This window comes from Pangasianodon hypophthalmus, chromosome 5 (genome assembly GCF_027358585.1).
Source record: "Pangasianodon hypophthalmus isolate fPanHyp1 chromosome 5, fPanHyp1.pri, whole genome shotgun sequence".
In the NCBI taxonomy this organism is placed as follows: domain Eukaryota; kingdom Metazoa; phylum Chordata; class Actinopteri; order Siluriformes; family Pangasiidae; genus Pangasianodon; species Pangasianodon hypophthalmus.
The window spans coordinates 28299040-28325683 of record NC_069714.1 but is presented as its reverse complement, the minus strand read 5'-3'; the positions used below and the strand labels follow the sequence as shown (position 1 = coordinate 28325683).

Genomic DNA, 26644 nt, shown 5'->3' with positions numbered 1-26644 from the left:
GGGATTGAGTCAATGTAACTTTTTCCTCCTTTAGAGACCAGAGTGGGTTGAGTCAACATAAATCTAGACATTAGGAGCAGAACTTTCTTAGTAGGCACTTCTGATATACTATTTTTTCAATACAGCAAAACATGGTGAATGAAGGTGGTTATAAAAATGAGTCAGTAAAACGTAACACTTTTATAAGATCAGCAGTGATTAGGGAGCTGCTTTTCACTGCACAGTTCAACATAAATGAAGACTATTGTAGTGCTTCAGATTTCATGTCTTTCAGCTGTGCCCAGATTGGTTTGACAATTGCAATTAGTGAACACTCAAGTTCACTTTAATTTGACATGAGAAAGGGCATAAACAGTGAAATAGAGAGGAGAAATGATGCAAGAAAGTAAGAAAGGCACGAAAATATTTTCTTATTAAATTCTTGTCACCATATTTCAGAACTAGTTGAAAGATTTTGTTTGTTAGACGACCCCTTGGAGCAATTACCTCTGAATTTGAAAGCTTATTTGTTTAGACACTATGTATGACATTTTGTTCATACAATCATAAGAAACATATTCATTGGATAATCTCAAAAATTTACTTACACTATATGGCCATAAGGGTAAGATAGGATGAGATAAGATTTAAAAGAATTTTTTAATTTATGCGGACACCTGACCATCACACCCATGTGTGGGCCTTCTCCAAACTGTTTCTGCAATGTCGTTGTTAATTGCACACAGTAGAATGGCTTCATTCCTTTTCTAACTAGATGCTAACCAGGGGACATGTTAACCAGGGAACATAAGGGAATATACTGTACGAATTGCCAAGGAATTATTTACACTAAATTTAAACTTTTGTTTGTTTCAAAGTGAGTTCCTATCTTCACCTTTTGCTGCAAGTGATCACTCCTCTGACATAGTTGACACACACTTCTAGTTCATGAATTGAAGTTGGTGTATTGAAAACATATTGGATATGCAGGGGATAAGGGCACCCTGGGACAGAAAGTGCAGGTCATGTCTAGCCTTTCCACTTCCATGCTGGGAAGACAGGTTACACACAGCTTTCACTAGCAGTACTACAAGCCCGGATTGACATCTTCATTAAACACTAATGCATCTCTCCACCGCTGTCTACACCCTCCCTGTGCATGCAGACAAAACTCAGCTGTGTCCTAGCAACAAAGAGGACAGACAGCAAATCCGAGAGTTGTACCCAGAATCAGGGATTTCAATTTGTTTACTTCAGTTTAGTGCTCAGACTCATCTGTGGTTGTCTTATTAAAAAGTATTACATGACATACTGTATGCTGGCTCTCCAGAGAAATTATTTTAGTTTACACGAGTTTAAATAAGAATGAGCATCTACTGCTGATGTCTGAAAAGAGAGATTCAAGTTGTGTGTTTTGATAAAGTATGAAATATTTAGTAGAGCATTTATGCAAGGCTGATGGTTCCTTTCCTGATGGTTCTTGCTATTAATATTTTTTCTTAGCTACTGATCTGACATGGCTAGGTACTGCTTAGGATTGTAAGGCACTTTGACACATTTTATACCATGGCATGGCAGTTAATCACAAACTTCACAATGCTATGACACAGAGCTTAGAATGACACAACATTTGATATGAAATGTCATGATGTACAATCACGACCCTTGGAATGGCATAGCTCGACCAGCCACAGCACCTGTAACATAGTTGGTGATGCCATAGTGTCTAAAGGATCAGGGGGCAACCTGGCCAGCATACTGGTCATCCCTCTTAGTGCTATAAAAGTAATGTTTGTTTATGGATGTTACAGTGTTACTCTTAGCATCATTAGCTAAGTTATTAATCTAGCTAAGCTAGCTACCCAAAGCTTCTATACAAACCTTTGCTAGTTATGTAAACATCTGTAAACGTCACTCAGGCCTGCAGAGAATCCTGGGAAACGTCACATTCCCTAAACCCATAGTGTAGAAGGTGACCTTGTGGCAAGCGCATACTGAAACATCTTCCACTCAGCTGAGGACAAGCTTCCACTGTCTCTTGTGGACACAGTGGAGCACTAGCACTTGTGAGAGAGATAAAGAGCAGAAAAGGGTGGTTTCGTGCTTATCTCGGTGGAACACTAGTGGTAGAATAAAGGAGTGCAGGTGCACAGTGAGCAGTCCTGATAAGTCTTTGTCCTGGAATAAAGTGGTGATATCCTTTCATACAAATGTGTTTTCCCCTCTTTTTCCTCTGTTAATGGTGCCAGTGTTTGAATCCTGGGCTGACAGTAGGAATCTTCTGGGTACCGAAGAAGTGTGTTCGAGTCTGTAAAAGAAACGTTTTTGTGAAGTGCATTAGAGTTTAGAGATGCAAGGGCTACCCATAGATTATGCCTGTAATGGAGGCAGTAAGTGGGTCAGGACATGACATTGGGGAGTCAGAGTCGCTCTGTTTCTCACTCTTGCTCAGAAATCTGCCTTGTGTTTACAGAGACACTATGAACAACAGTACACAAAACACAGCAGTAGAGCATCAACCCACAAAGGGAAGCCATGGCTGTGGATGCAAGGCAACTCTCACCCATCAGGGTTATAAGATGGATATTAATGATGAATGACTAGGTATTAAGGTAGTGTTGATGCCTCACAGCTCCAGACTCTCCGGTTCGATCTTGAGATCGGGTTACTGTCTGTAAGGGTTTTCTCTAGGTTGTCCAGTTTCTTCCTCTGGTGGACTGGTGAATATAAAATGCCCCTAGATGGTAATGTGTTTGTGCATAGTGCTCTGGATCCAACATGCCCAGGATGAAGTTTTCAGAGAACCTACCAAACTGCATTCTTCATGTCCATCAGAAGGCACTTTGTAGCAGATCATAGCACACTCCACACAATCTAAAGCGTATATGTGTGAGATCACCACACAAATCCATCTTTATTTTGTGTGCTTTAGATGGACCATTCTTTCTCTATCTATTAGTCCAGGGGTCCTTGAGAGCGAGGAAGTGGTCTTCACACTGCCTGCCTGTTATTATGATTGGTGGCAGAGTGTCACTCTGACCTTGCTCTGAAGAGAAGGTAACAAAGCAAGACGGGTGTGAGTGTGAGAGAGAAAAAGCGAGTGTGTGTTGTATGTAATATATCAAACAAGAAGATCTGATGTTCAGATTAGGCAAAGAAGTTAAGACATGGTCAACATGAACTATAACAGCGCTGTAATTATTTTGATAACGTATCCCATGTCTGTGCTCATTGCATTCACACTGCAAGTGCTGCATGCTGATCTGCCAGTACATCCCTGATCGCCATTCGCACACACTAACTGGTGGCTGTTTGAATAAGAGCTCATTAGGATTACATAGCCATTTAGCTAAGTGACATTGGATGTAATTGTACCATCCATCAATGGCTGTGTAATAACATACTCGGAAGAGCTAAATGTTGATTAGCTCTCGGCCAATTTCACCCACAGTCGAAAATAATGACTGTGAAAAAAAACTCCATGGGGCAAGGTGAGATCGCCCTCCGCGAGCGCTGTGGCAGCTACTGGCCCATGCCTGGCAAAAAAAAAAAAAAAAAAACCTTCAGGGAAAATAAATGAGTGCATCAACAGAAACTGCAGAGAAACTCGACTCGTCCATCACATCAGCAGGCTTGGAATTTTACCATCCTCAATATTTAACCCCTTTTTATTACATCAATATCATGCACCGTTTCATTTCTTTTCCTGTTTACCAACTTTTTACTGCCACCCTTTCTCAATCTCGCTTTGTCCATCTCCTTATCTATGTCTAGTACATGGATCCCTTTGAGCTCTGCTCCAACTGTGTTCTCCTATGAGTGTATCACTGCAATGGCTTAATTAAAAAAAAACACACCTTAAATCCTTGCCTATGGCTTAGAACAGTGACAAGTCTGGCAATAAACCAGTTAATCAGAATTTGAAAAATTGAAGGCTCACCTGATCTGGTAGGAAGATTCATTCATTCATCTTCAATAAGCACTTTATCCTGGTCAGGGTCACAGTGAATCCGGAGCCTATCCTGGAAAAACTGGGGACGTGGCAGGAAAACATCCAGGGTAACACCCCTTTCCATTGGAGTGCACCAAACAACAACACATTCACACACTCATTCACACCCAGGGGCAATTTAGAGTCCATGACATATTAACAGTCTGAGATTGGCACGGTAGTGCAGGGAAAAGCATTGCAATCGGTGTTTCATTAATGTACCATTAAACATTATTCCAATTAATTTATAAGAATGTGACTTAGCTGGCGATTATTTTATGTCATTCATTATTAACTAGTTTCTTGTTTACATTTAAACTATAACTCTAAGCTTAAGTTAAAACGAGTTTAAAATCATAGTGGTTTTTTTAGTTTTAAAACACTGATTTTGATCACACCGTCTTGTAGCCATCACCTTTTTAGCTGTGTTTGTGCTGAAAATAGTACCAGCTTTACACCAGCCTTCCAATCACTGTTAGCTTTGACAAATGGGGAATGGTGGCTCATTACAGTATTTTCTATCCAGCGTTATGTACACTGAGGAGGAAACTCCCTTTAATACATGCCCTCTGTGTCAAAGGTGTCAGTCAGGTTGGCACCGGTGCGAAAAGGTAGTAAATATGGCCCTATTTTGTCAGAATAAATTCCTATGCCAGTCAGAGAACAGATTTACTCTCGTCTCTCATTCCCTGTGATCCGTAAGGTGTTCAATATTTTACGATATTTACAACGCTCTGATTGGATGCAGAAGCTATACTGAGTCTAAATTGTCACTCTAAATGTCATCCATAAAAATCATGCATAGGAACAGATAGAGTGAACATTGCATGGAGTAGCAGAATAGAAAATCTGTTTTTTATTCTACAAATTTAGGATGAATTCAGGTACAATGGGACGTCGAGTAAATTGGGAAACTTAAATTTAACAGCCTTTTTTCTGACCTGATCAGTAAAGACAAAACGTATGGTACTAAGCCCTTGCAGTGGAACTGCTTGATAGAAATAACATGATATAATTGAGGTGACATTATATAAGGGGATGTGGTCAGCAGCAAACAGGAAGTTGACCCCAAAAATCTCGAGGTAGGAAAAAAATGATATTTGCTTTAATATATTTGATGTATCAATCCAAATATCCAAATTCACCCTACATAGGAGTTGATGTAGGGTGAATACTTAAACTCTCTCTCTCTCTCTCTCTCTCTCTCCTTGTTCTTCTACAAAACATCCCCTGTATCCATACTGTAAAATGTTCAGTGATAAAACATATATAATACACAATATAGACATACAGTCATATCAATACAGAAAGTAACTAAGTAGACATGGTCTGTTGACTCGCAAAAAATAATTTCTCTAATTTTATGAAATTTTACTTCATGTCTTTAGGCCAGAACAAAAAAAGTTGGGAGAAGTATTATGGTCAGTGTCACTTGCACATGCATCTCTACACAGATGAAATCTGAGCCATATTTTAAATTAGATTAGTCCAGGTCTCGCGTAGGAGGATGAAGTATGGACTCCGCACATTGCTTCTTCCTGTAATTTATTAATTATATTTGCTTCTGCCTTTGCAACACTGTTTCTCTGTCAATCAAAAAGCTGAGGAGAAATGAGTCAAGTGACCTTTATTTATACAGCATTTTTAAAGACAAAGTGATCCACAATGAAGTCAAGTAATTCTAAAAAAAGTTAAAAAACTAAGTAAGTAACTAAACAACTAACTAACTAAATAAAGAAAGAAATAAAATCATTAAAAGACTTTGTGAGTCTCTAAAGGATAGCTGAAACAACAGTTTATCTTGCCATTTTTCCTTTAAATCATCGCCACTAATTATCAGCTGAGGTTTTCTTTTTCTTTTTCGATTTATATTTCTTTTCTTTTTTTTGCATGAAATAGGAATAGGAAGAGCCACCTGTAGGTTGTTATATTGTGCCACGTTCAATGGCTTCTAATTTATGGGCACACGGCTGGTCGAGAAAGATCGAAGAGACAAGCTTCTCCATTTCAGGAGATGAATACACACCATGTATCAGGTTAACTTCAGTCACATGAACATGGTTATTTGAATACAAAGAAGAACAGATTAGAAGAGCACTCTGTGGGCTGCTATACCCTAATTTAATTGCTCGTTGGCTAATTATGCTGTTCTTAAATGTTCATGTCTTAACTTTAGGTATGTGAGGAGAACCATCTCCAGTAAAGCATTGAGTGTAGCAACTGTGGAAACAGAATAGACAGAACAAGAGCACTAAAAGAGAAAAAAAAGAAAGAAAGAATGAAAGAAAGAGAAGGAGGCTGGTGGTGTAATTACAGCTCTTTAGCGTGCAATTAGAGCATTGTCAGACCGTGTTCCAGCTCCACCCAGCAGCCCCGTTCAAACTTCTTCATCCCTTCATAAATAGTCAGAGCTGGGTAATTACAGACTTTTTTGTCTAGCATTGAGCATGAATAACTGTGAAAAGCAAATTGTTCACTCTTTCCTTTTTTTCTTTTCTTTTATTCATAAGCAGTCAAATTCCAAAAAAGAAAAATTGGCGAGTAGGAGTTCATAATGTGTGTTTGAAAAAAAAAAAAAAAGAGAGAGCAAGAGAAAAAAGGAAAAAAGGACCTTTCTTTCCCTACAAAGCTTTATCTATCGGGGCTGTGTGGAACCTCGTCTGTAAATCTGAGTGCAACCCAGCGGGGCTTTGACAGCATTGCAACCTTTAGTACATTCAGTGATAATGCATTAGACCTTGCTGTGGACATGAAGCTGAATTTACAAGCTGGCCTGGAGAGCTTTCTTCAGTGCAGGTCATAAATCCGCCAGCAGGGACAGTAAGCACAGTGTTAGAGACCCACGATTGACTCCACTGCTCACTGGCAGCCAGCTAACACACGCCTCTGACACACGTCTACAATCGGCTGAAGAAAAGCCCTGCGGTTATATGGCATGAATAAGGGATCTTAACCAGGGTAGTATATCAGAAAGCTTGAGACCAGACACTACCCTCCAGTAAACTCTAAAAAGGCTGAAGTTACACTGGACATAGAAAACTAATTTAGGTTGATTTAAAGGCCACTTGAAAACTGAGTTTGCCACCAACAACTGGTTTGAACTGTTATGAAATATGAATTGAACATTCCTCAAACGGGATTCTGCACTTTTGCACTGAAATAGCCAAAAAGGTTACTCAGGTAAAACTGTTACGTTTACATGTGCAGCTTCTTATCCAGAGTTTCCTGCTTGGGGAAAATCACCTGTTTAGAGACCGAAATTGGAGAGAAATTGCATTATTGTATGCAGCTGCCCTTAAATTTTTTTTCTTCCATGCCAAAACAATGATGCCAATAATATTTAAACTTATAGGTTACCAATGTATTGTTCTGAATGCGTGTCTCTCACCTTCAGTATCAAAAATTAAACTTCTCATGGCAGTCTCTATTCTCCCAGACATGTGTCTTGGTATTGCGAGCTCCACAGCGGTAGTGTTGGGCTGGACATGAGGGCATTGAGACCAGGCTCTCCAGTGGCTCCCCATTCACCCAGAACCATTTTCCATCCAGGAAGCACAGTCCAGACCACACACTCACTGTTTCACTTTGCGCAGCCTCCTTTTCAGCCAGATGTATTTTTGTTTCAGCAGTCAGGCAGGCCAAGCCTGTGTAGTATTTCCTGCAATACCCCAGAGCCTCTTCCCATGTCTTACTCTCCTTCACCAAGATGATGCTCCAGTGACACAGGAAAGGGGATGCTGTTGAACAGGTGTTATCATTCCAGCCATATAGACTTACAGCAACACAGTTCCCATCTCCTAAATAATTATTGGGCTTGCCAATATTCCAGTTTAAAAAATGTGGTTGTTCTCCATCAGACCATTGCCAACTGTTTGAAATTGGTGATATTCTGTTCAGCCCAATCCAATCCAATCCAAGCATACAGACAACAGTCTTCTGCAGCCTTCATAACTCTCTGGATTTCCTAGTTGGTAGTGTTAATGGCCAGATCTGTGTAGATTTGTCTACTCTGAGTGTCAGACCAGCTCATTTTTGTAGAAATGTAAAAATATTGTCTTATCAGAACTACAGCAACCCCACAAAGCACCAACAGAAGAGAAAGAAATAATGGTAATTTCATCTCTGCTGTAATAAATCTGAGCTCTGTAAATCTCTACTCAGGAGTGTCCTGGTTCTGCTTACATCTTTCAGAGTCCAGCTCAACTGAGACTGCATTTAAACACATGCAAAATAAGGTAGCCTCTAATGACTCAGAAAAAGTCAATTTGCATTTTGTTTACAACACAAACTCAGTGCATTTACATTTATATTTACATTTCCATAGACATTTAGAGCATTTGTGATGCAGTCTTCTTTTATTTAGGCTACTTACTTGCCGTTTGCCTCCAAAGATCGTGTAGTCTGAGGAGCCAGTTTAATAGACTCAGCAGTGAAAATGGTCAAGCTGCCTAAAATGTTTAAAACCTTACTAGCTAATTGTGCTTTTTGTACGATTGTATAATGTTTTTCAATAGTTACATGCCATTATGAGAAAAAATCAATTCAGTTTGTAATCAGATACTAGCTGTCAGATCATCTGCAATGTAATAAAAATGCATTAATAACAAGAAACAGGATGAAACAGTCTGAATTAATCAGCAGTTATTTCCCTGACAATGTCAGTCAAATGCTGTGAGTTATCTCAGGTAATGAGCCAGAGTATTTCCTGTTGTAAATGATAATTCTTGTGAATTATCATTTGTGAATGTTGTTTTTCCTATTAGTAGATTAGGCTAGACATGTAGAGTTAGGTGCGGTGTCTTTCAGTGAAATTGGAGTGATATCCTTTGGGTGTAATTAGATTTTAAAATGGTAGAACTTTAATTCTGGTTGAGATATGTTCAAAAGGGAAACATATTTCAGTTCAGGGAGAAGTAGCATTTGAGGCAGGCAGTGGTAGCTTAGTGGTTAAGGAAAGTTATGAGTTCGTATCCCAGCACTTCCAGGCTGCCACTGCTGGGCCATTGAGCAAGGACCATTAACCCTTCCCCTGCACAGTTGTATAAATGCTTTTTGTATCATGCTTTTCTGTCGTTTATGTTCTGAGATGTGTTTTTCCCTCGTTTCTGGTTGCCAGTTCTGTGTTTCTGATTTCTGTCATTCCCTGGTTTTTGATCTGTGCCTTTGCATCACCTGTGAATATGAATACACCGTTGTTAATGCTGTCTGCCTGTTCTTTGACCCCTGCTGTAATTTTTGAAGATGATGTTTGGACTGTCCTCAGTAAAAACCATGCTGATCTCATACGATTACATCATGTCTCTCTACCTCTACATCGCACGTTACAACTAATAACTTTCAGAGCCCAGCTCAACTGAGACAACATTTAAAACACATGCAAAATAAAGCAGCCTCTAATGACTCACCAAAAAGGTCAATTTGTTTTGTTTTCAGTACAAAATGTGCAAGCATTTGTAAAGCAATTGTAACGTGGTCTCCAAAAAGCTGTCAGAAGTTGCTGAATTCTGGAAAACAGCCAATAAAAAAGACAAGCTGGGCTTTGACCAGAATTAACAGAGGAAGTTCATTCCACCACCTGGGTGCCAGGAAAGAGAAGAGTGTTGATTCAGGACTTCCTTGTACCTTGATGGATGGCAGGTTAAGTTTAGCCATTATAGAAGGAATGTGGTAGAAGAGGTGGGGGTGATAAGTGTCTTCACGTAGGTGGGAAACTGTTTTTGGCTTTGTGGGGAAGCAAGAGTGTTTTAAATTAATCAAAGCTGCAACACAGAGCCAGTGGGGAGGAAACAGCATTGGGGTGTGTGGGAGAATTGGGGAAGAACTCGGGGAGATTGAAAACAAGTCATGTAGCTAGTTGTACCCTAGTGGCCTTTGTGGAGAGGAAAGAACAAATGGTCATGATGTTGTAAAGGAGAAACATGCATGAGTCATGTTAACATGATCAGAGATAGACAGCAGTTTTTTCCAGAATCACAGCAAGGTCAGATGCATTGTCAGATGGTGTGATTTGATTATCGTTATCGCTGTCGATTTTAAAGTAGAAGTAGTCATCAAAATTTTTAACTAAGCTAAAAACAAGATGGTTATAACGTCTAGTTTATCATTTTACAAACTGCATACCTTAATAAAAACCTCATCTCAAACGTCTTAGTTGTATTGTTCAGTACATCGAACAGACTTGTTTAAGTTTGTAACACTGTATGGCATGTATAAAACTGGACACAAGGACATTTCTGAGCTAGGAAGAAAGAAAAAAAAAAACAGTTGGAAATCCATCTTGAAGCTGAACTTCCCTCTGAACCAACATCAGTTTCAGGTAGGGGGGAGTGGCCTAAAGTTTGAAGGTGAAATCATACATTAGAACTGCCTTGATAATACAGGTCCCATTTGGAAAGCTGAAGCCATGCTTAATAGATGTCATGTCTTTTCATCGTCTCAAACTGAAGAAAATGACTCAAACTAGAAAGACTAGAGAGGTGATGGAGGATGTAAAAGCTCCTCCTGCTATTCCTGTTTGACATTCTGTAGGATGGCTTTGATTCAACAAACAAAACATTCAGCTTGACACAGTCAGCCGCCAAAAACTGTGTCATGGACAAGAAAATAAAAGAAATGCCCAGGGAGTTGGTGAAGCCTGCATTCTGGTGTCTGGTGTCGAAACATCCTCTTTAAATTGAACATAATAGCAAGCGTAAGACTAAAACCCTTACCTATGAGTGGCTAACTGAGTCAGAAGGCTCTGTTTGAGCAGGCACAAGTGTAATTCAGTGATAATACTAATCTGCATCACACTTGACCACAGTTCTTCACCATGTATTCATTCTAACCATTTACAATTGCGCTGTTCTTTATCAGGTTGCCACCTGCACGTAGGTCGTGAAAATGCTAAGAATAAATGTGCAGCACTTGTGGATGGCAATGTCAAAATCTTCTGCAATATAATCACTAAAAGAGAGGCCACTGAAGTTTTCCTACAACTCAATGACTCAAGGTAGTTTACGTTACAAATACAAATGCTTTCCATGTTTTAAAAATGAGACCATTTGCATCAGATTATTGCTCCAAATCTAGACACCTCAATCTGTACTACTATAAAGTTTCTTCTAAGTGGCTGAAACTATAAAGTGTGGCACGAGTGCGTAAACTCGGCATGGAAATCAAATGCTCATAGTCATAATTCAGTACAGTGATAAACGTATAAATAATGTTAAAGAAGGAAGAGCCATAAACAAACAACAAAAAAAGCAGGCACAACTTGGAAAACCCAGAAATTATAGAGTAGCAGCACTCCGAAAGGCACAATAACAGAAACATGGAAACAGCAGGGTATAAATTTACAAACTAAGTACGGGATAAACAGAACAGGTGCACACATATGGAAAATCAACCAATGCTAAGGCAGGGGCAGAGACAGGACTAGAATGACAACCAAAGCACATGGCATGAAAGTGACAGGAAAATAGCTCTCTGAGAAGGTGATGTCAGAAAGATTGGTCAGATAGATTTCATACCAAAATCTCTGACTCATTCTTGAATAATAAGGATCTGTTGTGTAGCAGGTTGCTTCACTTAGAACATGAAATCCACAGCTCCAAGCTGTTAACTCATATGTCAAGTTGCTAGCTGCCTGTATGGATTTCCTAAGCAGCCAGACCTATCAGGATTTATTAGCTAATAACACTGTTATGTCTATTAAGCTTGATCAGGCTCTTCAGGAGGTAGAGTAACAACCCCCTGAGCTCTGTGCAGTGAGGCTAAAGAGCTCGTCCTGCCAATAAATCAGCACGGTCCAGAGTCAGGTGTGAAAACATCTCAGCAGAGGTAATGACGCCTTCACAGGGAGCCATAGCAGGGGTTAGGCTAATTAGGTTTTGGTTAGCGAGCCAGCGCATATGGGTCTTTGAGTTCTCTGAAGCTGAATTGATTGAAACCTCCAATCCAAATAAAAAACCCGCAACTAGAACTAATAAGAGTGGAAACTCACGTCTCTGAGCTAATAATGCGGCAGAACTTTCACCAGGTAGGCCTTAAAGTCTCTGGAGATTTTAGTACATGCAGTTTATTATTTTTTTTATTCCTACATTGACCTGTAGTTCCATGTTGTAATTAATGGTTCAATTTACTTTGCAAATATCAAGAAGCAATGATCTGTAACTGTTTACTGGTTTAGCAGCATAACACAGGAGAACTAATTCTGCAGAAATAATAATAAAAAAAAAACTCTGCAGAAAGGCATACTGTGGTGCTTCTTTGTGAATTTAAGAAGGAGTTTAGGAGAGGGTATGTTATGATGACCAATATCTATTTGAGAAATGACCGGTGATTGTGCTGAAGTTTTGGACAGAATTCCCTGTTCATCAGCGTGATGCTAGCTAATTGCAGGCATCTGTTATCTTAGGCATACTGAAAAAGCAGTTAACACTCTCCTCTCCTTGACATTGCATGAGCAGAAGGTCATAAAGATGCAGCAGGTCCAAATTAGGCAGCACATGTTTGGCCAAACCTCCCATATTAGCAGCTGCTATGTAATAGAAGAGAATGACCCATTGGATGTGCATTGACTACATTTGGAGAAAGCTGGGTGAAAGTATTACCAACGGGGTAGAACCCAATCCAGAGGTTCAGAGGTTCAACAGAGGTTCTGCACCATTCTGGAATTTTTATATGCCAGATTCAAGGTTAACAAACTTGATTTTGCTAAATACACGATCTTAATTACACAATCTGGATAACGCAAAGCTGTTGTTATATTTAGGGGTCCAAGCACCAAAGTCAACTCAGACCTAATGTGTTCTGTCGGTGGAAAGTTCAGGAATAGAAAGCTCTATGACTCAAACAAATATTATTTAAAAATTTCAAATAATATTCATGAACTAAATCCATACTGAGAGGTCCGTGGAATTTAGTTTACAGTTTAAGGGGTCCCTGGCTAAAAAGAGTTTGAGAACCACTGCAATAGAGGAGAAAGTGATATTGGTTGGAACTTGGAAGAAATTGGGAGAAAATGTTCACCAACAGGGTAGAAACTGAATCAAAGCTCAGAAATGAGCAGCTGAGGGTTAAGAATGTTCCTCAAAGGTCCAACAGAGGTGTTCCACCATACTGGGATTTTCACATCCCAGATTAACAAGGTTGTTCATTTGCCCAGTATGCAATCTTAAATACACAATCTGGATAATTCAAAGCCCCCAATGAGCAGTAGGTCCAAAAGATGCTGTTGGCTTTAAATGCTTTGGAAGAAGAAGGAGTTTGGCTTCACATACCAGCTTGGTGGTTGCCTGGCAATAGATAAGGATTAGTTATTGGGTGGGACTTGGCAATGAGGAAATTGGGGAAAAAAGTGTGAAAATTATGCCAATGGGCTAGAATCCAGTTGAAGCACAGAATTGACCTGGACTATCCTCAAAGGTCTGACAGTGGTTCTCTGCCATTCTGAGACTTTCAAATTCCAGATTTAAGGTTAATAAAGCTGTGAGTTGGCTCCATGTTAATGACACAATCTGGATAATTTGAAGCCAACAATATTTTAAAACATATTAGCATTAGATTATGATAATAACCTTCCTTGATTGAATCTTAATCACGTCAGACAGTCTTGCTTTTTGGTAATCACTTTGCACTAATAGGATAATTCAGATGCCAGCCGAATTATTGAGCTAATTTTTTTAAGGTGGCCTGGGGGGAGGGAGTTAAAGGAAGTACAAATAGCCCTAATGTGTTTTTTGATTTAACAGCATTTGGTTCTAAGGCATGCATTCCTGATTTTGATATGAGACTCTTATCCTGTTGTTATTGTCGATATCCACCTGGGAAAATGCATTCAAATGCAGCCAGAAGGAGCGAGGCTGATTTAGTATATGTCAAGTGTTGGGCACAGAGGCATTTTAAGCCTGGTTATCTCTCAGGTATCCTCTAAACAGACCTTTTTATTATGAAAAAACAAAACAGGGTAATCATTGTTTTTACTAAATCGTTAATAAGAGATAATGAGAGTCATAAACAAGTCACAATTGACTTTGAAACCTGAACACTATTTGATTTACTTAATGAAAGCATTTGACCTAGAGGAAATGGTCAAGGTCTGATTTTTCTCTAGTAAATCTGGAGGCCAGAGAGACAGGCAGACTGAAAAAGTGAGAACAAGCAGACTAGTGTACCCCCTAAAGTCATTCACTCTTCATGCGTATTGGTGTTGTGTTTCTCCTCCGGCATACCTGAAAAGTTACTCCTGATTAAAGATGACGTTCCTCTAGTTCTGCATGGACAGGATTAAGATGCGGCAGGACTTGCGCTTTCTAATTGAATAATTGCCATTCGCCCAAACGATCCCAGTGCGGAGCCTCTTCTCATCGAAAGTGTGCAATATTAACCATGACACAAGCTGAGCCAGACCATAATTAATGGGACGAATCAATTACATATAATTACGTACATATAAATTCAATTTGGAGAATTCCAGTAGGACAAGCTCCTCATTAAGGAAATTGTGATGGAGTCCAACTCCCACTTGCAAAGAGAACGAGAGTCCTTCACTTTCTGCATCTTAGTAACTATTTCCTCAGACTGAACTTTATTAATTTTATACTGATAATGCACAATATCGCTGTTCCTCTCATCCACAGGGACATGGAGAACAAATAGAAATATGTAACCTAGCTAGAAAACCTAGGAAACTGGATTATATCTACATGCTAGTGGAAACAATCTTTCTTTGATTTGTGGAGTAGGTTGAAAACTTTTGTCTGTGCTACTGAATTTGAGCAGTGCAGTGCATTTTGCCTCTGGTTCTTTGTTCGGATTATTACAAACTGTCTATAATACGACAGGCTTTTCAGTGTCGTCATGGACTTTGAACAGAAGAGAGCAGTTGTGTAGCAAGAAATTAATTTCATGGCGGTGAGGCAATATACTAATTAAAAAATCACCACATGGTCTGTACGATTAAATTAAATTGACTGGCTCTTCTCCAGTATCATTTCGGTCAGTGTAGGCATTTGGATCACAGTCTGCCATTTGATGACCGCTAAACTATAATGAAACAATGTAGAGCTTATCCTTGCTACATGAACAATATAATACTTTTACTAATTATAAGCAACTTTATCTAAAAGAAACAATGCTTCTGTTTTGGGAAACAGAAACTGATGGTGTCACCGTGATCCAACAATTTGAGATGTCAGACACACCCTGCACTCCTACTACTTTCCATTCCCTGTTTATTCACATGTCACTGAAATAGTGAGTAAGCATGCTGACTTTGACCTCCAACACTGTCTATAAAACTTATGCAGCTCTCATTAGCCATCTTGCACCATGGTCAGATCGAAGATTTGCCTTTCGCTCAGGTTCCTCACTTACGTGAGGTATCATGAGTAAGTTGTGTTTATATTCACCTTGTTAGTACTTGCCTTGAGCGAAGAAGTTTTCAAGGCCTCATCCATATATTTTATTTTTCCATCTGATATTGAATGAGTGGCTGCGTCTATGTATCCTCAGTGTAGATCTAATAGAATGTTTTAAATAGATTACTAAATAGGTTTTTTGGGGAAAAAAAATTAGAGTGCTAATACTTTTGAATAAATTATGAATCATTCTGGAATGTCCTTGAGCTACATTTGTTAAGGTTTGAATTAGACTCGAGTTAGTTTGTGACCAAGGCTAGACGGTTCTTTATATCACTGACAGTGGAGTGTGGAAACCTTGTCTGTCTTTCAAAAAGTAAAACAAAACATGTTATCATATCGTCTTAGCATGCTAATACATGTGTTTTCTCTCCTCAGTGGGAAACAAGTCAGAACACATTATGTGCAGTAGTCATGTTATTGTGCCTTTAAGCTCATCATTTCTTTAGTCTCTCATGTTGTAGTGGAAGAATACACTCTATTGTGTGTATCCCTTATTTAACTCCAACACTGAAGAAATGGGACTAATGAGTGTGTAATAATCAGTGTATGTACAGTATGCAGTGCATTCTTCATTATGGAAAACTGATTTTCAAAAATCGTAAACACTGAAAATTGAGTTCCAGGGTTCCTGGTTCGATCTTGAGCTCGAGTTTCCTCCCACCTCTGAAAAACATGCTAGTGGGTGAACTGGCTGCTCTAAATTGTCCCTAGTTGTGAATTTACTGTAGGTGTAAATGGTATCCTGTGCAGGACTGGTGTCCCATCCAGGTCATGTTCCCGCCTCATGCACAGTGTTTCCGCCTCATGCACAGTGTTCCCACAATTGGCTTTGGATCCACTTAGACCCTGACTAGGCAGAAGCATTTACTGAAGATGACTGAATGTGTTCTTGTCTATTATTATATACAGTATGGTCTAATAGCACTGTTCCTCTTTTCTGATGCTGTTTATCCATGTCCAACATGCACATGTCCCATGCCTTTTGATATTATTCCCATTGAAACAGTAAATACTTTTGAGTTTTTGTGCACCTGTAGTTCAGCTGCCCACAATTTAGCAGTTCCTAGGTGCAAACCTACAGCAAGAACCAGAAGCAAGCATGAGAGTTGGCTGTATACTGGTTTTGGGAAGTATAAATCTTTAGAGTATCCATGTGGAACCATCCACAGCAGCAGAAAGCAAATAAGAAGCTTCAAATAGAAGAAGTACCAGCATGAATCAGGCAAGTCCGGAGATCCAGAGAAGCCACCCATACATACAGCTCATTACAGAGAGAGAACAGATTATTAGCTGACAAACAGTTGCTCTTAGTTGACAATCAACCTAATGTAACCTACCTGTGTACTCACATGTCCTTTCTCCTCTATTTAGTCCACTCTTGTACCTAAGCAATCCTGATATGGATTGGTTAGTGAAGTAGTGGAGCAGATATTGAATATGGAGGAGGCCATTAATGCAGATAGAGTGATGTGAGGAAATTGGTGAAATGAGTGTGTGACAGTAGTACAGAAAAAAGAAATGATGTGTGACTGAGAGAAGATAAAATAGTATAGAGGAGAGAGAGGGTAGACAAAAAAGTATGGCTATTGTTCTTAATCACGGTTGTGCTGAATCGATAGGCACTCAAGCATGCTTCATTATCTGTAATGTGACTGAAAGGGCCACCATTAGCTTAGCAGGGTGGTGAAGTGTGTGTGTGTGTGTGTGTGTGTGTGTGTGTGTGAATTAAAGATCGTATGGTAGAGGAGGATGTTGTAGCAACTTTGATGTGACATTTAGAGAAAACACAGCATGTTTTTCTTGTTTTTAAGAGGGCTTTACACACACGTATACACACACACACACAAAATGTTTTGCACCACATGGTGTTTCTTCAGTTATTGTCCATCATCATGAATGTTCTGACCAAAAGCGACACCCTAAATGTATTTTGAAATAACAAGTTATTAAGTAGAAATAATGAGATATTAAGTCAAAATAATGGCATAGCATTTCAACATTTTCAGCATATGGAAGCAGTTCAGAGCTTCATATTGAATGAATTTGTCATGTGCTAGTACAGATGGTTTTCATTATATTCTTGTAGACAGAGGAATATAATATATAAAAAAACATTGCACCCTTTTTTGACGGACAGACACTTTCAGTGGGGGGGTTCCTTTTAGGCAGAGGACCTGCAGGATGGTGTGTACCTTTAAAAATGTATTCAGTGACAGAATGGAACCTTAAGGACCACTTTAAGGGTATTTGTTTTACATAGTTTGTACCTGTGCAGTACTTTTTTCAAAAGGCCAGTCTCAGTTGATGTGTTGGTGTGTCAACTCACCGCAGAATTACATAGAAGCTTCCAAAAAACTCCAAGTCAGAACTGTGTTATTAATCTCTGTTGCAGTGTGAGCTGTTGGTGATATGAGTAGCTGTGTGAGGAAATGAAATGAATCTCACAGGAAACCCACAGACGCTAGTGTCAGCTCTGAGAGACAGCTACTGCCTTCTGAAGTGGCCATCTTCTTTTCGTCTAAACAGCCACCTCACTCCTCTTTCTTTGGGAGATTTATATCTTTTTCAGTTTCAGCTTTGTCTCTACATCTTCCTTGATTAACTGATACCCAACTGCAAATGCTTATCTCTCTTTCTTCACACTTCTACCAAGGTTGCACAGAGTAATTACTCTTCAGTCACATTTCAGCCAAAAGTACATCAAGGCCATGACCTGTAAAAGAAAATCAGGCTTATTTTAACTTGGACAGAATGGGGGCATTTTATTTGAGAGCTGAAGATTTTATGAAAGAGAAATAGTGTTGGTGTAACATGCAATTACACACTTGCAGCATTTAGTAGGGACAATCTTAAAACCATAATTAAAGTTCATAGCATTAAACTAGGATAATCCATATTCAGAAATCAGAGGGACAAAACCAGGAAGTACGACAGGAAACACAATGGTGGAACTAAGACCTGGAAACACATGAGACATATGCAAACTAATCAAAGTGAAACACAGGACAGCTGAACACATTAGGGGAATAAACCAATGATCAGACAGGAGCAGAGACAGGAGTGAACCAAAAAAAAATGCACATAGCCATTAAAAAAAACCTCAAAATAAAAATAAACTCAAAACCAGACACATGAGAGCAGCAGTCTTCATGCTGGGAAACACATCGCGTGCTGAGAGGGGGAATTCATGATAATAAGCTTTAGTTAAAACCTCACGTGTCATTTGTGACATTCATTTGCATACATTTCTTCTCATTAGGAAGATGTTACAAGTGAGGCAGGCATTCAACAGTTTTGGGATTTGAACTCACAGCCTTCCAGTACAGAAACTGCTGAACTATTTCTGTTGTATTCACGTCGTCGTCCTCAAATGGACCTTTTTAGTAGCTGGCTAATGAGACACCAGAGATCTCCTGGAGAAGAAGGTGCTATTAGTCTGGGATTTTACTAAATTGCAATGTCAGGAAAATCCCAGTTCAGCCTTAAGGGAAGCCCCAGGGTAGCTTCCACTGGCTCTCTGTAGCAGCCCATATCAGATTTAAAGCACTGATGCTTGATTAGAAAGACAAAAATGGACCTGAGGACATTTATCAAGCCCCGCTCTGCACCACACTCCCTTCAACCTCCAAGCAAGGCTCGACTCAACCAATCATCCCTCAGTACACAAGGTAGGTAAGACTCTTCTCTGTCCTGGCACCCAGGTGGTGGAATGAAATTCCCCTGGCTATCCAGACAGCTGAGTCACTAGCTATCTTCAAACAAAGACTGAAGACTCATGAATCTGTCTGCACAGGATCTGCATTTGCTTACTGTCACAATGAGGTCTACATTGCTGGCAGGCTCTGTTCATCAGCAGGCCTTACAGGCATCTGTCACACTGTCAGGACTGCTTGCTGAACTGGCCATGCATCTCGAAGCCAGTAAAGACTTACTGGATTCACTATTTAACTAAGATTAATGACTGCCAGATTCGCTGTGGCGTTGGATGAGTCCTGATTATCTCCAATTCCCTTTTATGTCCGTCTTCAAATCAGGTCCTTTATCAGGCAAATAACTCATGGGAAAGCATTTTGGCAGGGACACAAAGTGAATAGTTTAAGTATGCTTTGAGGTTGCCCTATATTTTTTGTCTTTTAGATGCAAGTTGACCCAACTTCTTGAGAGTGTTGCCCTTTAAAAGCAGCATTTGCATAAAGTTGATAGTGTCTATTGTAGGAGGGAGGAAAAAAGGAAATAAAAAGGAAAAAAGGCATGCCATCATGCAGATGTCTGGTGCTGTCAGAGACTACAGGAGTGGACTCATTTGTGTGACACTCTGGACAGGAAATCAAGGCTCTGACAAAATCTCAAGCAAGCAATTTTGTTGTTAAAAGGTTGGTATCTTTACATTTAACTGATTTTGGCTGACATTTTTATTTAAAGTCAACTGTTGAGACAGGATACAACAAAGCAGTTGAGGGTTTATGGTCTTGCTCAAGGGCACAACAGTGGCAGCTTTGGACCTGAACCCATGACTTCCCCAGCAGTAGCCCAATGCTGTAAAGACTGAGCTACCACTGCCCCTCTTCATCATCTTACCATTTTCCCACCTTTGGTACCATTTAGTTGACAACTCTTCTGCTGGTGTGGCTCCTCTCGCTCACTGGGCCTGCCTGATTCATCTTGATCCTCTATTTCTGCTTGGAGCTTCCAGACTGTCCCGTGTCCCACATGGATACACTAAAGATTTAAACTTCCCAAAAACAGTTTATTCCCAAGTCTCTAATCTCAACTGGGTACTGTAGATTTGTACCTAGGGTTGTTCTATGTTCACTAGTACCTAGGGTTGTTCTATCTCTGGACTCTTATTTACAATCTGTTCATATAGAACATCCTTTCATTAAACGTATGAAAGGATGTCTTTTTCTCTTCTACACCTGTGTACTGTAATGAATTATAATCCCACTATCCATCACCCAGAATAGGACAGGTTCCCTTTTGAGTCTGGTTCTTCTCAAGGTTTCTTCTTCATGTTGTCAGGGGAGGAGAGTAGCACCCTCTGACTCTGTGGAATGATGCTGTGCTTTAGCGGAGGTGAGATGGGTGAAGTTAGATAAATCCCAGATGCACAAGTGAAACCCCGCTGGCACAAGCAACAAGTTCAATATGTATGTAAATGAGAGGTAATCAGTGTAACATGTGTTGAGACTCTCAAATGTGTTAATAGTGTCATTACACTCTTACCTCCTCTCCTTAATTGGTTTCCCTCTCTCTTCTCTCGCTCTGTATTTCTATCTGTATCAGTATCCCTTGTGAGATTTCATTTTATCCCCTCTCTCATGCTTGTACACTTGAGCTTCCTTTTTCTCCTTCTTCTCTCCCTGTTTTTCTCTCTGAACTGGAACAGGTGGAGTATTAATTATGTATTAAAATATACAGGAGCCCAGCCATGAGCCGCTTCACAGCACACCTTCTCTTGCTATGGACTCCAGCACTGCCTGTCTAGCCCACCTCCCCTCTCTCTCTCTCTCTCTCTCTCTCTCTCTCTCTCTCTCTCTTAAACCCTCCTTCCATTTTCCATCCCCACTCTCTCTCTCTCTCTACAGCCCTTATTCTCTGCCCATTCATGGCTCTCAGAAGTTCAGGGCTGAAGGACTCTATTTCCATACCGGGCACGTCTCCGAGAGTGAAAGGAGCTTTTGTTTCTTGGGCACACTTCCTCCGACAAAGCTCAGCCACTGGGAAGAGAAAAACACTCGAGTGTTTTTCCCCAGGTCTTTCATATATGTGCAGAAGCTTCCACATGGCCACTTTTGTGTCTTTAGGAGAGATAAAAAAAACAGGCCATGTTCTTCCTCTTTTGTTTATTTAAAATTAAGAGCATAATAACTCAAGACTAAATGTGCCATTTATTTGTAAGTGGTCTGCATTGACAAAAGATTTTAGCTTGAACAAGAATGGATTTGAAGAGTATTGAACCTGAAAAATATCAAGGAAAAGATTACAAGGGAAAAAATGCTGTAATGAAAGATTAAAAAAGGTGCTTTTGATTGTGCAGCAAGAAAGAACTATACCTTTGTCCATGAAAAGGGCTTTATTTTATAGTAAATTCATTCATTCATCTTTAGTAATAGCTTTATTCTGGTCATGGATGCTGTGGATCCAGAGCCTATCTTGGAAACACTGGGCATGAGGCGGGAATAGTGTCTTGAGCTTACTTGACAACTCTATGGTTCCCATTGCCGGAATATTAGACTTCCGGTTTTCTTAGCATGCCTGATTGCAATCACTTCCTCACTGAGAGACACATTAAAGTTTTTCACTTACACGTTAAGAAGTCTTGCTTCCATTCCTATTCATTCCTACAGTTCTATTTGTTGGATTTCTTGGTGTTTAGCATCTTGGATTGTTTTCATGGTCACTGTGTTTGGCCTGCTCCTCTGGATTAGTTTCTTGTGTTCATGTCTTTTTGTGGTTTGGACTCTTTTATTGCTTACGATCTGTGCTTTTCACTCATTAGATAAACCCTGCACTTGACTATATATTTCCATTTTGTTTTCATTAAAAATACACCTTGGATGGGACTTTATTTTATAGTGTTATGCAATGTTATTCTTTCATTCTTTCATTCTTTTTCCTTCTGCTTTTCCTGGTAGAGTTCACAGTGAGAACAGGCTAAGAACGTCATCCAAGACTTCACCACAGATTCCTGTATTATCTAATAAGATGAACTGTTTTCGTGTTTGGTATTTGACAAGGAAAAGAATCTGAAGGTTGAAGGCTATGTTCCTGGTAGTTTTGGGCATTTGTATCAGGGTCTGCTCATTTGACAGGTACTTTTATCCAAATCAACTTACAATTGAGCAGATGAAGTGGTGTATGGTGTCATACTCTAAAGGTCAAGGGTCCAAGAGTGGCAGCTTGTTGGTGCAGGAATCTGAACTCACAACCTTCTGATTCGTGACCCAAAGCCTTATCCACTGAGCCACTACTAGCTTCAGCCACTGTCAGTATGGATCCTTTGTCACATCACTATTTGCGCTTTGCTTTTCCCAGATGCCCCTGGTTCTCTGCTTGTTCAGCTCACACATTAGCACACATTGCATTTACAGAATACTTTTATCAGGACCTGCACATGTCCATCCCCAAGGGCCTCCTGAGGAGCATGGTGTGCTCTTGGGGACAGGGTTTTTTTCTCTGAGTGTCCCACTCAACTCGCTGGAAGAGGCGTTCAGAGCAGGAGTTTGAAAAGATCCAGGCCTTCTCTAATCACTCGCATGGTCTATAAATAATAGCCAACACTTTAACCTTCACGTTACCTCTGCTGGTGATTGGGAGTAAGGTGGTGTTCTCCACATAGCCTCTCAGTTTTTTTTTTTTCTTTCCGTGTGTGCTGTTATCTGTAAACCAAGCTCGTAATCACAACAAGGTGTTTTCCTTTATTTAGGCACCTCCTTACTGAGTAAACAGAAAGAGAAATGGGCTCTTTCTCTTACTCTCTGGAAAGCATTGATCCACTAGCAATGAAATAAATGAGTAGGGAAAGAGAGAGGAAATGAAATGGTGGAAAGTGAACACAGACAGTGAATAGGACTCTCAGCAAAGTAATCCTTTAATTAAATTAGCCAAAGAACAACAAAGATGCCTCTGTTTGTTGTTGATTTTCAACCCCGGTTGCTTTCTAGGGCTTTTTTTTTGTTCCGCTCTTTTGAGTATTAGCAGATTTCTGAGGTTGCTAGGTAACTAGGATGGGTTTAATTGCCAGTGCCTGGGGTGCTGGGGTAGTTGGCAGGCTGGGGTAGATATGTGGGGTATTTGGCAAGAAATTACAAATATGTGATACATTTGTTAAGCTCTGTTTGAAGTCAAGTGTCATACTCTTATGGTTGGGGCAGTATTTGGTGGCTCAGGTGGGCATGTGAGGTATTTCTCAGACTCTGTAAATTGGAGGTGAACAAGTAGATCATTCTAGGCCAAAGACGGTTGAGTTTAGAATCAGAATCAGGCATTTTTTGAATCTGAGCCAAAAATGTCCATAATGCAACCAATGCAGTATTTCATTAAAGCCTAGTGCACACTAGCCTTCTCCAGCAAGCAACACCCTTTACCATCAAACACTGACTGAGAAACATCAACTTAACATTATTGCAGACAACAAAAAGACACCAAAATTTCATAACGTATACCAAATTACCAATTTAAAACACCAACATTCTTAATCTAAAACCTACAAACACAGCAATACTCCATTAGAAACACTACTATTATCCATCAAACACCAAAACACTTCAATTCTTCATCAAATACCAACATTCTCCATCAGAAACACAAGCATTCTCCATTCAGTTCCAACATATATCAAAAACAGTACTGTTCTCCATCAAACACCAACAATTCCCATTAGAAACACTACCATTATCCATCAAACACCAAGATTCTCCATTAGAAACACTAGCATTCTCCATCAAACACCAATATTCCCCATCAGAAAGACCATCCTTATCTATAAATCACCCACATTCCTTATCAGACACCAACATTATCCATCAGACAACAACCACCCCCAACAATCTCCCTCAGACACCTACATTCTTCAAACACGAACAATCCTCATGAAACACCAACATTCCCCATCTGAAGTACTGCTGTTCTCTATCACACACTAATATTCCTCATCAGAAGCACCATCATTTTCCATAAAGCACCAGCATTCCTCATCAGACACTACCATTGTCCAGCAAACACTAAATTCTCCATCAGATATCTGCATTCTCCATTAAACTTTTCCATTCTTCATTAGACACAGGTTACCATCATGTACCATCAAACACAGGTATTCACCAAAAAAGAACAATCCGGACCAACAACCTCCATCACATTCCTATACCAAAATGCTAGTGTTGTCATGTGGTTTTGTTACATTCAGTATTAAAAAAAACTGAAAATCTAAATTAAAATTTTAGACACTTTTTAAATACTACACACAGGTAGTTGGTGTTTGTTGCATTTTTGCGTGTTCTGAGCCTAATGCGGATATATACACTGTGAATGTCGAGATAATGTGTATTGCTGTATTGTTATGATTACAAGTGTCATTAGCTAGGATCAATGAAAGCACAACTGTTAAAGAAAGTGTGTGTGTGTCCATGGATTTGGGGGAGCGTGGTGGAGGATGACTGCACCATGATGGGCTGTGACACTCTACACAATACACAGAGCTGATACACACTCCTCCTGACAGCTGTCACTGAGAGGAGGAACACTTACACACACACGCACACACACACACACACACACACACGCACACACACACACACACACACACACACACACACACACTGCTTCTTCTCGTAGTATTCAGCACTCTGTGGTCTCCTGCAGGCCTGTTCTAAATACATTCCTCTGTACTAACACGACACGCCAAAAAAGACAAATTCCATCAAATTCATGAGAAAATAAAGCTATTGTTACTCTGTAGTGCCCTGTAACACTTCTCTTGGCACAGCACATAAAGATGAAGTACCGCAATGAAGTACATATGTGGAAATCTAGAGTATCACTTTCTCAGAAATGTTTCAGGTCATAAAAATCCCAAGAGTTTTCATTCCAGAACATCTCTGTGATGGTTCTTCCAACTGAAAATACATAGTTTCTCTTCATACTTTGTATGTGAGAAAGGTGCTATAAAAACACAACAAAATCTGTGGTTACACAAAAAAAATGAAAACAAATGAAAGCCATATATATATATATATATATATATATATGTAGTACATACAGTGCCTTGCATAAGTATTCAGCCCCTTGGACTTTTCCACATTCTGTAGTGTTATAAACTGAAATGAACATAATTGACATTATATGTCATGAATCAGCACTAAATAGCCAATAATATTAAACAAGGAATCAATTTAGTTTGAAGAAATAAAATAAAAATAGCGCACTAATCGTAGAAGCAACCAAGGGACCGAGGGTAATGCTCAACACGATGCTACCACCACCATGCTTCACTGTGGAGATGGTGTTCTCAGGGTCGTGAGCAGCGCTGGGTTTCTGCCAAATGTCGAGCTTTGTGCCAAGGCCAAAAGGTAAAATTTTTGTCTCATCAGATCAGGGAACGTCTGACATGTTTGTTGAGTCTCCAACATGCCTTTTGGCAAACTCCAAACAGAATTTCATATGGCTCGCCATTCTTTCATAGATTTGTGGAGTGCCCAAGCTATAGTTGTCTTACGTCTATCCATCCGTTCACTGACAGACAGCCTCCTCTAGGCAGAGTTGTACTTGTGCCATATTCTTTGCAATTTTCTATAATGGATTTAATGGTGCTCCAAAGGATAGGTTTTTTCAAACCAAACCCTGACTGATCATTTTCATGAACTTTGTCCTGGACTTGTTTTTATAGCTACTTGGTCTTCATGATGCTATGCGATTAGGTATGTTCTTTAACCAAATCTGGGTTCTTGCAGGAACAGGTGTAGTTATATTTAGATCACATGACACTTTAATTACACACAGGTGAACTCCATCTGATGGCGATCTAATGGCAGCTGGTTACACAAAATCTAATTCAGGGGATACACAGCAACAGTAGTGAATACTTACGCAATCCTAGCGTTTATATTTTTAATTGCAAGTAATTTTGCAAATTATATTTTTCCCACACTATATTCACTAGTAAGCAATGGATGCCCCATTCTCCTGTGATCTCTCTCAAGTTGTTTCAGCCTGCAGACCCTCCACTCACGGGATGCTTTTTGTTTTTCGCACCATTCTGTGTAAACTCTAGAGACTGTTGTGTGTGAAGTTCCCAGGAGTATCCAGTTTCTGAAATACTCAAACCGGCCCATCTGGCACCAACAACCAAGCGACGGTTAAAGTCACTGAGATTATACTTTTTCCCCATTGTGATGTTTGATGTGAACATTACCTGAAGCTCTTGATCTGTATCTGAATATTTTTTTTTGACAAAATGATTGCTGATTGGATAACTGCATAAATGAGCAGGTGTACAGGTGTTCCTATTAAAGTGGATGATGAAGCAAATATAATGCCTAAAGGTGCTTAAATACCTCCTTTTTTCTTTCTAATTTTCTCTCCAGTCCATCCGGGAGGTGACAGGATACGTGCTGGTGGCTCTGAATCAGTTTGACTATCTGCCCCTAGAGAATCTGCGCATCATCCGTGGTACGCGGCTCTACGAGGACCGCTACGCCCTCGCCATCTTCCTCAACTACCGCAGAGACGGCCATTTTGGACTGCGCCAGCTTGGCCTCAAGAACCTCACAGG

General features: G+C 39.8%; 1 protein-coding gene across 1 annotated transcript in view; it reads left to right on the top strand.

Moving 5' to 3' along the window:
* Positions 1-26644, top strand: part of LOC113525375 (receptor tyrosine-protein kinase erbB-4) — a 366993-nt gene that overhangs the window by 185525 nt on the left and 154824 nt on the right. Inside the window, 1 exon segment of the mRNA XM_026911874.3 lies at positions 26457-26643. Within this exon segment, the coding sequence (XP_026767675.2) occupies positions 26457-26643 (187 nt within the window).